This window comes from Prinia subflava, chromosome 3 (genome assembly GCF_021018805.1).
Source record: "Prinia subflava isolate CZ2003 ecotype Zambia chromosome 3, Cam_Psub_1.2, whole genome shotgun sequence".
NCBI classification, from domain to species: Eukaryota; Metazoa; Chordata; class Aves; order Passeriformes; family Cisticolidae; genus Prinia; species Prinia subflava.
Window position 1 is genome coordinate 40,084,776 of NC_086249.1, and position 11,926 is coordinate 40,096,701.

General features: G+C 42.0%; 1 protein-coding gene across 2 annotated transcripts; it reads left to right on the forward strand.

Moving 5' to 3' along the window:
- Positions 1 to 2,308: 2,308 nt before the first annotated feature.
- On the forward strand, positions 2,309 to 9,885 carry RFC3 (replication factor C subunit 3). Of its 2 annotated transcripts, none has more exons than XM_063394793.1 (9): positions 2,309 to 2,465; positions 3,579 to 3,716; positions 4,220 to 4,287; positions 4,927 to 5,024; positions 5,299 to 5,480; positions 5,712 to 5,848; positions 5,975 to 6,073; positions 7,089 to 7,158; positions 8,451 to 9,881. In XM_063394793.1, the coding sequence occupies exons 1-9, from the start codon at positions 2,379 to 2,381 to the stop codon at positions 8,640 to 8,642; spliced, it is 1,071 nt and encodes a 356-aa protein (XP_063250863.1). In that variant the 5' UTR covers positions 2,309 to 2,378; the 3' UTR covers positions 8,643 to 9,881. The 2 variants fall into 2 exon arrangements, with proteins under 2 accessions (XP_063250863.1, XP_063250864.1); XM_063394794.1 differs by lacking the exon at positions 2,309 to 2,465 and adding an exon at positions 2,495 to 2,674 and having other exon boundaries at positions 8,451 to 9,885.
- Positions 9,886 to 11,926: the final 2,041 nt, after the last annotated feature.

Sequence of the window (11,926 nt, forward strand, 5' to 3'; positions counted from 1 at the left end):
AAAGTATCTAAAAGACTAGTGGATTCAGTCCTTTCTGCTTATGTCTGACCTCATGCAAAAAGGATTTGTTTCCACTGGTACTTTAAAAATGTGGAATATCTGTCAGAGCACTTGCTGGAAGCTGGTATGAATTAGCAAAAGCTCTCTGGGGGCTGGAAAAACTGTGGAGGTTATAAGGAGTTATGAAGAAGTTGCAATTAAGTGACATTGATAGACACAAGAAGAGCAGCACATCATTCAGAAATTATTAAAAAGTCAGGAAAATGAGCTAAGGATCTGGAAAAGCTTAAAAAGGCAAGTAATAAATACAGCTAACCAAAGAGAATGCCAAATAAATTAATGGTCAAATTCAGAGATTACTTTGATGAGCAGCAGGTATGAAACAGAGAGAAGATCCACACATGAGGAACACTGTAGACCCCAAAATGTAAATGCAGCAAAAGCAGAGGAACAGGACGTCCTGCGGTGCTTGGTAGAAGATAAGCAGTGGGTAGGATATTGCTGCTGCAGCTTTCACAGACTCAGTCATACACCGGGGCAGTGCTGACAAAGAAGGACCAAGAGAATCACAGAATCAACCAGACTGGAAAAGACCTCTGAGATCATCGAGTCCAACCCATGAACCAACCCCCCCTTGTCTACCAGACCACGGCACTGAGTGCCACATCCAGTCTTTCCCTACATACCTCCAGGGACAGTCATTCCACCACCGCTCTGGGTAGTCCATTTCAGTATTTAATCACCCTTTCTGTGAAGAATTTCTTTGTAATGTCCAATCTAAATCTGCCCTGCTGCAGCTTAAAACGGTGTCCTCTTGTCCTGCTGCTGGATGCCTGGGAGGAGAGGCCGACTCCAACTTGGCTACACTCTCCTGTCAGGTAGTTGTAGAATTTGCTAATTCATGGCAATCTGCAAATCAAACTGATTAATGAATGTCCACAAGAGCAAGTAATGTAACTATTTCAGACAAACTGGTATTGATGAAAAGTGTTCCACTACCTCCTGCCCCCAGCAGGTTTTTGTGATCTTCTTGAGTAACTCAAATGTCTAGGTTAGAGCAGCCATTATCTGCATTATGCTTTCCAACTGTGTGAATAAATGTGCACACAGACCTGATAAAACACGAACAGCCACATGAACATTTCATCTTCATTTTTTTCACAGAAATCATGTAAGAAAAAAAATAGGCTGACTCATTTTAGACTATTCATGTGCATAGATATCCATGTTTCATTACTTCAAGGAATTCAACTTTCAAATAATATCACTTGTGCATATGCTTCATTTATTAGGGCTACAAGACAAAGAGCCACATGAGTCTGTCTATTACATACATATATTTTGTGTAATTCTCTGCATAGATATTCTGTATATACACAAAGCCACACACACAGATGGAACTTGAAAATTCACTGTATGATACATATATTATAGGCAAGTCATTAATTTATAGTGAGGCTGTAGAAAAAGTTTTTGAGAAAGGGAAGAAAATAATCTGAATCCTTCTGAAAGCTGGCTTTTGCCATAAAACAAAGTAAAAGAACAGGCGCAGGAGATACAGTTTTAAGGGTGAAATGGCTAGATGAACATCATCAGATCACAGCGGACATTATCAATAAGATAACAGTGACGACTCCACCAAATAACAGGAAATAAAAACATGCCTTTTTAGGTGTTACGGGCTTTTGGAGAATGCACATTCCGAATTACCGTCTGATTGTAAACTCCCTCGACCAAGACTTTATAATCTTAAATTGCTCCATGGGAGGTTTAGGTTGGACATAGGAAGAATTTCTTCACAGAAAGTGTGATTAGACATTGGAATGGGCTGCCCAGGGAGGTGGTGGAGTCACTGTCCCTGGAGGTGTTTAGGGAAGGACTGGATGAGGCACTCAGTGCCGTGGTCTGGATGAGTTGATGGTATTGGGTCACAGGTTGGACCTCAAAGGGCTTTTCCAACCTAGCTGATTCTGTGATTCCTTGAAATGAGCAGCAAGAGCAATGATTTCACACGGGGTCGGAGGGTTCCCTCTCCCGAAGGGGAGCCAGCGTGCTGGTTTGCGCTGCCAGGCAGAGTTAATCTCCTGCGCAGCGCTTGGTGAGGGACTCTTTTGTAAAAACTCTTCAGAGAGCACAGTGATTGCTGCAGCCAGGGCTCAGGAAATATCTCTGTCCCCTCTGTTCCCCAAAATGAAACCCCGCAGCTCTGGCGCGGCCCGAGGGGGCGGCACTGGGATCCCCGCCTGGGCCGGGCCGGGGCGCGGCCCCCGCCCTTCTCTGAGGCAGGCGCGGGGCGGGGCCGCCGCCGGAGTTTGTCCCTCGACGGCCGCCGTACGGAGCGCGCCTCCCGCCGGCGGCCCGCGGGCTTTTGGAGCGCCATGAGCCTGTGGGCGGACAAGCACCGGCCCGGCGCCCTCGGCCGCCTCGACTTCCACCGCGAGCAGGCGGCGCGGCTCCGCAACCTGGTCAGTGAGGCACGGGGTCTGCTCTGCCCGGCGCCGCCGCGCTCCGGCGGCCTCCCCGCCGCACTCTGCCCGGGACCCCGGCGGCCTCCAGGTCCTCTCGGGCCTCTCCTCCCAGCGAGAATCCCCCCGGAGTCGGCATTGCGCCTGCATAAGGGGGAAGCTTTACTGTGCAGGTGGCCGAGCACTGGAACAGATTGCTCGGAGTGGCTGTGAGTCTCCTTCACTGGAGATAGTCGGGAACCATCTGGGTGCAGTCCTGTACCCTGTGCTCTGGGAGGCTGCACCGCTGTGGTCCGTTCCAGCCTGGCCCATGCTGTAGTTGGGATTCCTTCCGGGCCCATAGCGCAGATCCCGGCCGGGCTCGGGAGTTTTCCCTCCTTGCACGCCCTGGCTTTCCGAGGAGCCCGTGCCGCGGGAAGGTGTCCCGGCATCGCGCCCCGCTTGGGAGGGAGGCCTTAATGCCGAGGGAATCAGTGGGTCACTCTTTCAGGAGTGGTGTGCACATGTTTTCCTGCTGGTTTCAGTGCGTCTGAGAACAGAGCTTGGCTTGCTTGCCTAGTGTTAGCAGAAATTTTTGCGGCGAGCAGCTGGGGACGGAAGTGAGGACTGCTTCCCCTGGCAGATGTGCCGGCTGGCATATTCACTTCTTCAGGGACAGTGATATCTGACTAGTGTGAGTGGTCAGATGTGCTCCAAGTCATGCTTTTCAGGAAATAAACTCCTAAACAAAACTATATATATAAGCATCTGCTTTGAACTTTGTTTCAACCCTTTTTTCTATGTGTTTTTCACAGCTGTCACTAGTAACAGTGAGAAGCATACAAATGCTGGAGTAGGGGTTTTGGGGTTTGTTTTGGGGTTGGTTTGCTTGGGGTATTTTTCTAGCAGAGAGGTGTTTGAAGTTAAAGGAGTTGCACATGGCCTTCAGAAAAATATGATGTTCTATAAGAAACATTGCTGCAGGAAAGGATTTCAGCAGTTTTAATTCTAGGTGCTGTGTTGTGATGGAGCTGGAAAAGCCATTTAATGTAGACTTGGGTGAAAATGGAAAGATAAATGATCTTAAAAGGCAAATACTGTGGTAGCTAACTGGCTTTGTTTCTTTTTGTTCAGGTTCAGTGTGGTGACTTTCCTCATCTGTTGGTGTATGGCCCATCAGGAGCTGGAAAAAAGACAAGAATAATGTGTTTGTTAAGGGAATTATATGGTCCAGGAGTAGAGAAACTGAGGATTGAGCATCAGAGTATAACGGTAAAAAAATAAATCTCCCATCTGCTGTGAATGTGGAACTACTGACATATTTCTGTTGTGAGGTCTTTGTGTTTATTTGAGTTTTAAAAATCAACTTTTTCTTTTTCATTGAGTATCTTAGACCTTTCTTGTGTAATTAATCATACCACTTTGGTTATAGGAATGAAATATTTTCCAGATGTTCTTTAGGACTTCAAGATGTGGGGTTCTCTCTTGTTTTCTGTGCCTGGTTGGCTATTCTTGCGGTGTAGGGGTTTTTTTTATTTATTGTTTACAGTTCAGTTTGGACAGTAGCATCTCTGCTGTTGCTATTTTACAGGCTGGATGATGTGTCAGTATTCCTTTTTTTCCTTGGAGGTGTGGCTGGCACTGTGGAGATAAGCAAGTCTGTGTCTTGGGAGTTCTTTATCTCTGAGACTCTTGGTTTGCCTGTGACTTAGCCAGGTGTAAGCTGTAAGAGACTTTTAGAACACTTCCTGAAACTTAATGTGCTTATTTCCTAGGCACCTTCTAAGAAGAAGATTGAAATTAGCACCATTGCAAGTAATTATCACCTTGAAGTTAACCCAAGGTAAGTGTACACTAAAAATGGCTCACTTCAAAGGTAAGCTAGTGGCTGTGCTGTGAGTGCCTCCAGCCTAGGTGTATTGCCTGATTGCCTGATTTGTTGCCTGAACAAGTTAGGTAATAGTCTGTGGGTTTGGTCTGCAAATGGGAGCAGGGGGAGGATTTTTAATTGAACTATAACTGAACAAAGATTTGGATAGCTGTATACTAAAGGCAGAAATGTTCTGTTAACTGGCTATGCAGGCATGCTGATGTTGAGGACTGAGTAATGGAAACAATTCTGGATTGACAGATTTCACCCTTTCAGTTGAAATTGAGAACTTCTGCTGGAGCTAACACCTCTATATCGTTAATTCTCTCAAAATACAACTATTAAGGAATTTAAAAGAAAGAAAGTTTACCCTATAATTCTCCAAATAAAGTGTTTAGAGCATGGGAAAGACCATCACAAATAATGTGGATCCTGTCTTGAGTGAGTCAGATATTGACTTAAACAACAGAAGCTCTAATGGGAGCTGTCAGCTCAGCAGCTTCTGAATTCTTTTGGCATTCTTGCTCATTTAGTTGACTTTAGGAGGATGTATTTTTTGCAATATTAAAAAAAGCTGTTTTACAACAAGATTTATTCAAACTCCTGGTACAGTGATGCAGGCAACAATGACCGTGTGGTAATTCAGGAGCTCTTGAAGACAGTGGCCCAGTCCCAACAGCTTGAGACAAGTACTCAACGAGATTTTAAAGGTGAGTAAAACAGTTAAACCCAGTCAAACTACTTTTTAATCATGGGGAGATTTCAGTTCACTGTTTTGTTTGTACCTGTATATTGCATGAAGATTGTACAGTCAAAAAGGCATGCAGGTAATCCCAATCTTTATCTTCCTGCCTGTGGAACCATGCTGCCCTTTTCTCCATGTTATCACTTATTTTGGTTTTATTTTTTGTATGTCAGAAGTATTTTTTTCTTAAAAAGTTTGATATTAATACGGAACCCCACTATGTTTAATCCTTTTTTCAGTGGTGCTGTTAACAGAAGTTGACAAACTCACCAAAGACGCTCAGCATGCTTTGCGAAGAACAATGGAGAAGTACATGGCGACCTGCAGGTTGATCCTGTGCTGCAACTCAATGTCAAAAATTATAGGACCCATTCAAAGCAGATGCCTGGCTGTACGAGTGCCTGCTCCCAGCATTGAAGATGTACGTTGAAACAGAAGCAAAATTAAGTTGCTTTAAAATTCTTACTGGATAAGTTCTTGCTGTGGACTTATAATTTGCATGAAGGCCTTGTTTGCCTTTGTTTTGGATGATTTGCCAAGCATGGCTTATGAAAGACTGGTCCATCTCTGGTCCAGAAATCTTTCCAACAGGAGAATCTGTAGGTGCTGAACAGTTTACTGAGTGTTGTACTCCCTGCTGTTTTCTGTCTAGATCTGCCACGTCTTGTCCAGTGTGTGTAAGAAAGAAGGCCTGACTCTTCCTCAGGAACTGGCTCAAAGGATTGCAGAGAAATCTGGCAGGAATCTTCGGAAAGCACTACTTATGTGTGAGTCCTGCAGAGTACAACAGTAAGTCACTGCAAAAATTAATATAAATGGTACTGTCAGACACATAAATGACCTTGCCTCTAAGGCCTTTTTAAAATAGGCAGCAATTTGCTTTGATTGTAATTTCTAAAAAATATTATTTTGTAGGTATCCTTTTACTGCTGATCAAGACATTCCTGAGATGGACTGGGAGGTTTATTTGAGAGAAACCGCAAATGCTATTGTTGGTCAACAGACACCACAAAGGTAGGTGAATGTACTTGTTAAGGGCTATAAATGATATTTTCCATGTACTGTGGAACCTAAAAAAAGAAGTTGTATTCAAAAATGTGGCATCTCCAGTTATGTGTAATTTTCAGTATTTCTACTCAAGCTGGTACTTTGCAGTTGGGGGAGTTGAGCTTTAAAATTGCCGGAGAAGGCTGAATGAGTATCAGGAACTGAAGAACTGTTACTTTTCCCTGTCAAAGCTTAATAATCTAAAGTGACCATAGGCTCAGTTGCATGTTGTGTTTCCTGGTTTGTTTTGAGGTTTTTTTGGTGTGGGAGTGGTGGGTGTGTGTGGTTGTTCTGGTTTATTTGTTTTACTTGAAGTTTCTCTTTGACCATCTTTAGCATAAAGCACCTTTGTAAAAGAACTGGAAGTGAGAAATGATTGCTTTTTTTGAGCATATCAGGAGATAATCCCTATATCCATTTCACTGTCATATCCAAAGCCTGATCCTTTTAGTCTGTTCCATGTGTTACTTACATGAGATGTCACTTAATTTAAATGCTTGTAGCATCTGCCCTCCTGTTATCAAAAGCTGAGCATTGACTGACTGTGTCAGTTCTGCCACCTAATTGTTTTATCCCTTATAAACAATGAGGAGAGAAAAACAGCATAAAGGAGCTCTCTGGCTCTAGTAAATTGTTTGTGTCTCCTCACTAGTCTTAAGCGAGAATAACTTTGATATGAAGAAGAATTAAAGGGAAACAATCCTGAGACAAATTATAATAGCCTTCTAGCTTCTAGATTAACCGAGACCATTGTAACTAGAGTATGTGTCATTTATCTTTTGAGTAGAATGTGATATGCGGCCTTTGAATTGAAATTGACTCATGCAATGCTTTTGGTTTTAAAATAACACCCAGAACCAAAAGCAGAAGAGAAACTTTGCTTGAATTGCCTCTTTTCCTGTGATGTATTTCACTGGTTGTGAGAAGATATTAGTATGCTTTGGGATCATACTTCTCATATTTTGTGGTGTCTTTGCAACAGGCTTTTAGAAGTCCGTGGACGGCTTTATGAACTCCTGACACACTGCATCCCTCCTGAGATTATAATGAAGGTAATTCAACTATCTACCTCTTAGTATATGTTAAAAAAATTTAATACTGTGACAGCCTCAACTAAAGCTTTTTTCAAAAAAATACACCAAAACATCATAAATAATCCAAATATTGATGAAAAGCTGTGTCCTTTCCAAACAGACTAAAACTTGTTCAGTGTTCAAAGAAAAACAGCATCATAGCTGAGTAAAAACAAAGGACATTCTTAGTCCCCCTGACTTCCCAGGACAGTTACTATATTAAAGCATAGTTGATGATCTTGGTGATCTTAATCAGCCTTAATGATGATATGATTCTGTGGACTAATCTTGATATGATTGCTTTTCTTTTATAAAAGTTTGGTTGTTATGGGGTGAACATTTGCTATGTCTTTGTGGAGGGGTGTGCTGAAGGATGCTAGACCAGCAGAACTATGCGAAGACAGATGTCTCCTTGGGAGGAAAAAAACAAGTGGGATGTGCATACTTTTATTTTAAGCAGAATGAAAGGATGCTGAAGACAGCTAGAGTAGAACAAAGATCAAAAATAATGTTTGCAACTTCGCCTAGTAATGTTTGCTTTGCTGTCAGATATAATTTCTTTTCACTTTAACAAATTTCTGCTTTCTGATGGTTTTGGTGCTTAGATGTTTCTTTAACTTTCCTTTCTTACAGTAGGTTAGTGGATCCTGCATTGCTGTGTTTGAGAGGAAAAATGTGCATGTTCTCTACCCACTCCCTCTTCATAAACCTGAAATGGTCTACAGATACTTCTCACTTAATCCCAGTTGTTTTAATTGAGATGAATTTGCAATGATTTTATTGCTGTCTCTAAAATAATGCATTTTGGGGTTTAGTAATGACTAAAGTATTGCAGTCAAGTTGTCTTGTGTGTTTGCACATAAATATGTTCATAAATACAGACAGAGACACTTAAATTCTAAATAACCCTTTCCTTGTTTTTTATCTATGTTGTTTCTCTTTGTGCTTGATGCTGTCAAGATAGAAGTAAATGGTTTTAATACACTTGCTGCCTGAGTAAGAATTCCCCCTCAGGCCGTGTGCCTACGTGCAGTACCTCTACTGTAAATGTATCATCAATGTACTACTGCAAATATTTATAGTAGTTGGAGATGAGGTTCATTAATTTTCTTTTATTAAGACATAAATTATTCCAGTAAATGAATATCTTTTCTGTTGGATTAATGAGTGAACCATTGGTTAATGCTTGGCTGTTTTCAGAGAACCAAGGTTATCTTCTTAACAAAAAATATCTAATTTTTCAAATATTGCCCTGTTTTATCCCATTTTAGGGTCTCTTGACAGAACTTCTAAATAATTGTGACGGGCAACTGAAAGGAGAAGTTGCACAGATGGCGGCCTTCTATGAACACCGCTTGCAACTGGGCAGCAAAGCCATTTATCATCTGGAAGCGTTTGTTGCAAAGTTTATGGCAATTTACAAGAAGTTCATGGAGGATGGGCTGGATGACATGATGTTCTAACTCTGATGCTCAAAGTTATACATGGAATGTTGTGTCAAGATACCCATGGTGTTGCAAATGTCTACTTGTCAGTGCTTGATTACGTGTGGATCTAGTTTCAAGTCAATTTTTTTTTTGCTGTTTAATAAAACAATGTTTGTTCAGCTTTAGAAACCAGATGGATTGTTTGACAGCCACAAATCCATCTTTAGTTCCATACAAAATGCATTGACCTTTTAGAAAGACAACACATTGCCTTGGAAGATGTGTAAGATCAGAGCTGCCTTGCAGTATTTGTAAGCTGACATTAAGAACAGAGAACACAGGTGCTGTGTGCTTGGTTTTTGTTAATCACAGATGGGCAAAGCTGAAGGAAAAAGATGTTTTTTCCGTGTTCTGCTAAGTTATACCTTGAACATGTATGTTCTGCCTGCTGATCTTTACATCTTAGTGTTTGGCTTCTTTTTTTTTTAGCCTCAGTGCTTTCTGTAGTGTGCTTACACCAAAAGTTTTTTTTTTCTTTGTAAGCAATTGCATTGAAATTGTGGAGGAGCAGTACTTTGGTATTGCTTGTAAATCACATGGAACACCTTGTTTAGAAGGATTATACTTTCATAAAGCAAGTCCACTTGCTGTCTGGCACTCCTGGGTTTACCTCAACCTACATCATGCTGTTCAGGTAAAGGTTATTCCTTTGACTATTTTTTTAAATGAAAGGCAAAGTCTCAGCTTTCAACAAATATCTTTCACCTCTTAAACTGGTACCTGACATTTTTAAAATGGCAAAATAAACTGTAGAAAATATGAAAATGAATGCTGAATTGGTGTTTTACCCTGTCTGTGACTGCCTAGATGCATTTATCTGCTTTGATGTAGATCTTTCAGAAAGGTGGGATATCCCACACACACTGTAAGACTGAAGGGAGCCACCAAAGTTTAAAAACATCCTAATAAATACAGGCAACAAGAAAAAGTCAAAAAAACAACCTCCCAAAATAATAATGATAAAAATAGAAAACCAACACTCTCTGTGCTGCTAGTCTTTCACATTATGGCTCTGTACCATGGTACTCTAAAAATTAATGAATTCATGCTTATTTCTTCACTAATTTAGGCTATTACTAGACAGTAGTTAAAGCTTTGGTTAATTAAATACTGCTGCTGTTCTTAAGGACTTAAGGGTTCCATGTGGGGTGTCAATGCACAGCTTGTGTTCAGATTCATACTCAGTAAGATGGGGCTGCCCTGTGTCCTGCTCAACTGGGCTCCTGAAGCAGTAGAAAATGTGAGGTTTTTTTCCTTCCATACGCTTGTCACCCAAATCCTCAGCACTGGTTGTCGTGTTATGAATGTCTTCACTGTTAAAAGATCCTGGAGGAACAATAAATTAGTCAGTGATAGTGGAAAGGAGTAGTTCATTACAAAGTAGGGCACAATGTTTTAATAGAGAAGGCATAATAACTGCACATAAAAACTGCAGTGCTCTGTCCGGAGCCTTGTCTTACCTATGGATTTTTAAAAGCTGAACTGTTTCTATGACTTCTCTATTACTAAAGTAGAAGTGTGAGTTCAAAGGATGATGAAACACTTCCCCTTCCCAAAAAAATCAACCCCAAAACCTAATATGGGAGAAGAGGAATGTATGTAGGGGGTTGCAAAATGCTCGGGGGTGGTGTTGCTGTGGAGGTTGGAGAGGCAGGAGCTGTGTTGGAGGTTTGTCTGGGCAGAGGAACAACTTGCTCTTTCAAAAGACCTCAGCAGCTTTGTCTAGGAGTCAGAAACTCCAATAAGAATCTCTGTTGGTGTTCTTGCTGCTTCTTATTAAAATTTCTTTTTTATCCTTTTCTACCTGGGATGAATCAGGAGTAGCCAAGGATGGAAAATGGTATAATGACAGGATTTCTGTGAGAGAAAATGGCTATCACTCTTCCTGCGAGCCAGCATTTCCCCCTTCTGATTCCTGTTTCTTGTCTTCCACAGTCTAGAGCACAAATTTAAACACATGGGTACGTGTCTTTCCTTGCTAGTAGTTTTTCAGGAAGTTTTGACTGAGTATCCATAACAGGCTTCAGGCGAAAGGGTCATGCTACCAAGCCTGCCAGAGTTCAAGGATGTTGCTCTGTCGTGTGGTTTAGTTATAAGTTCTTCCTGTGAGGAGCACAGAGTTGGGCTTGATCTTTAGGACTGACGTCCACCTTGAGAGAGTCTTTGATGATGATCAGTGCGTGCTTTCTGGGAACATTTTACGAGGCTCACTGCCTTAGATGCTGCTTCCCCTCCCTTAGGGGTAGCTGCAGCTCTTGCTTAGAGGCAGTGTGATGCAGAGCTGAGGTGCTGGGCTCTGCTGCAGGGAGCAGGGACCCTTGAGCTCATGTGGGTGGCTGGCAGAAATAAAACAGTTTTCTGCCATTTTTTTCCCCTCATGGGGCTCCCATGCAAATCCTTTTACCACAAATACAGAATGCTAGCCTGGCAAGCAAGCATCTCCTGGGGTGGGCACAGCTGCCTCTCCAGCCTGGAAGAGAATCACAGAATCATTTAGGTTGGAAAAGACCTCTAAGATGGAGTCCAACTGAGCCTGTACACACATGGCCTAGCAATAGAGCTGCGCTGGACCCACACTGAGCACAGCACACCTGCCTTGTGAATCAAGTGGAAGAGGCAGTGCAGATAGACTCCTGAACTCTGATAGCACAGGCCAACCTCTAGATGATCCATTTCTTTAGCTGGTTTCATCTTTTGAGACCTGCTTAGGATTGCTGCTGAATTGCTTGCTGAGAGGATTACCCTCGCTTTCATTCAGTGACACCTCCTGCTAGGTGGAAATGAAAACTCCAAGCTGCTCCCTCCCACACGGGACTTCAGCACTGAAAGTGTCTGAGGGGTTGCAGAGGAGTCAGCTTCATGCTAGCACAGAAAGCCAGAGGTGAAACCGGTTTAAAAAAAAGAATCAAGAAACTGAAGGCAGCAACTTCTGTTGAAACCTTCTCTGCTCTGCAGAGATCAGCTGTGCAAAGGGTGAATGGTACATTCATACTTCATTCCCCATCTCTCAAGTCCAAGTGTTAACTCCTGTGAGGAATGTTATTAAAAGAATTTGATCTCTATTTTTGCATGTACCCTGAAGGCTAATCAATAGTACATCATGCAAGGATGCATGTTAGGAGTAAGTTACATTTCACGAAATGGCTAAGATTAAAATAATTTGGGATTAACTTCAACATGTTGAGAAATTGACTCAGAATTTTCTCTGTCATCAAAATTGAAACTATTTTCTCTCCAAATTAACCAGGACCCCTGGTTCC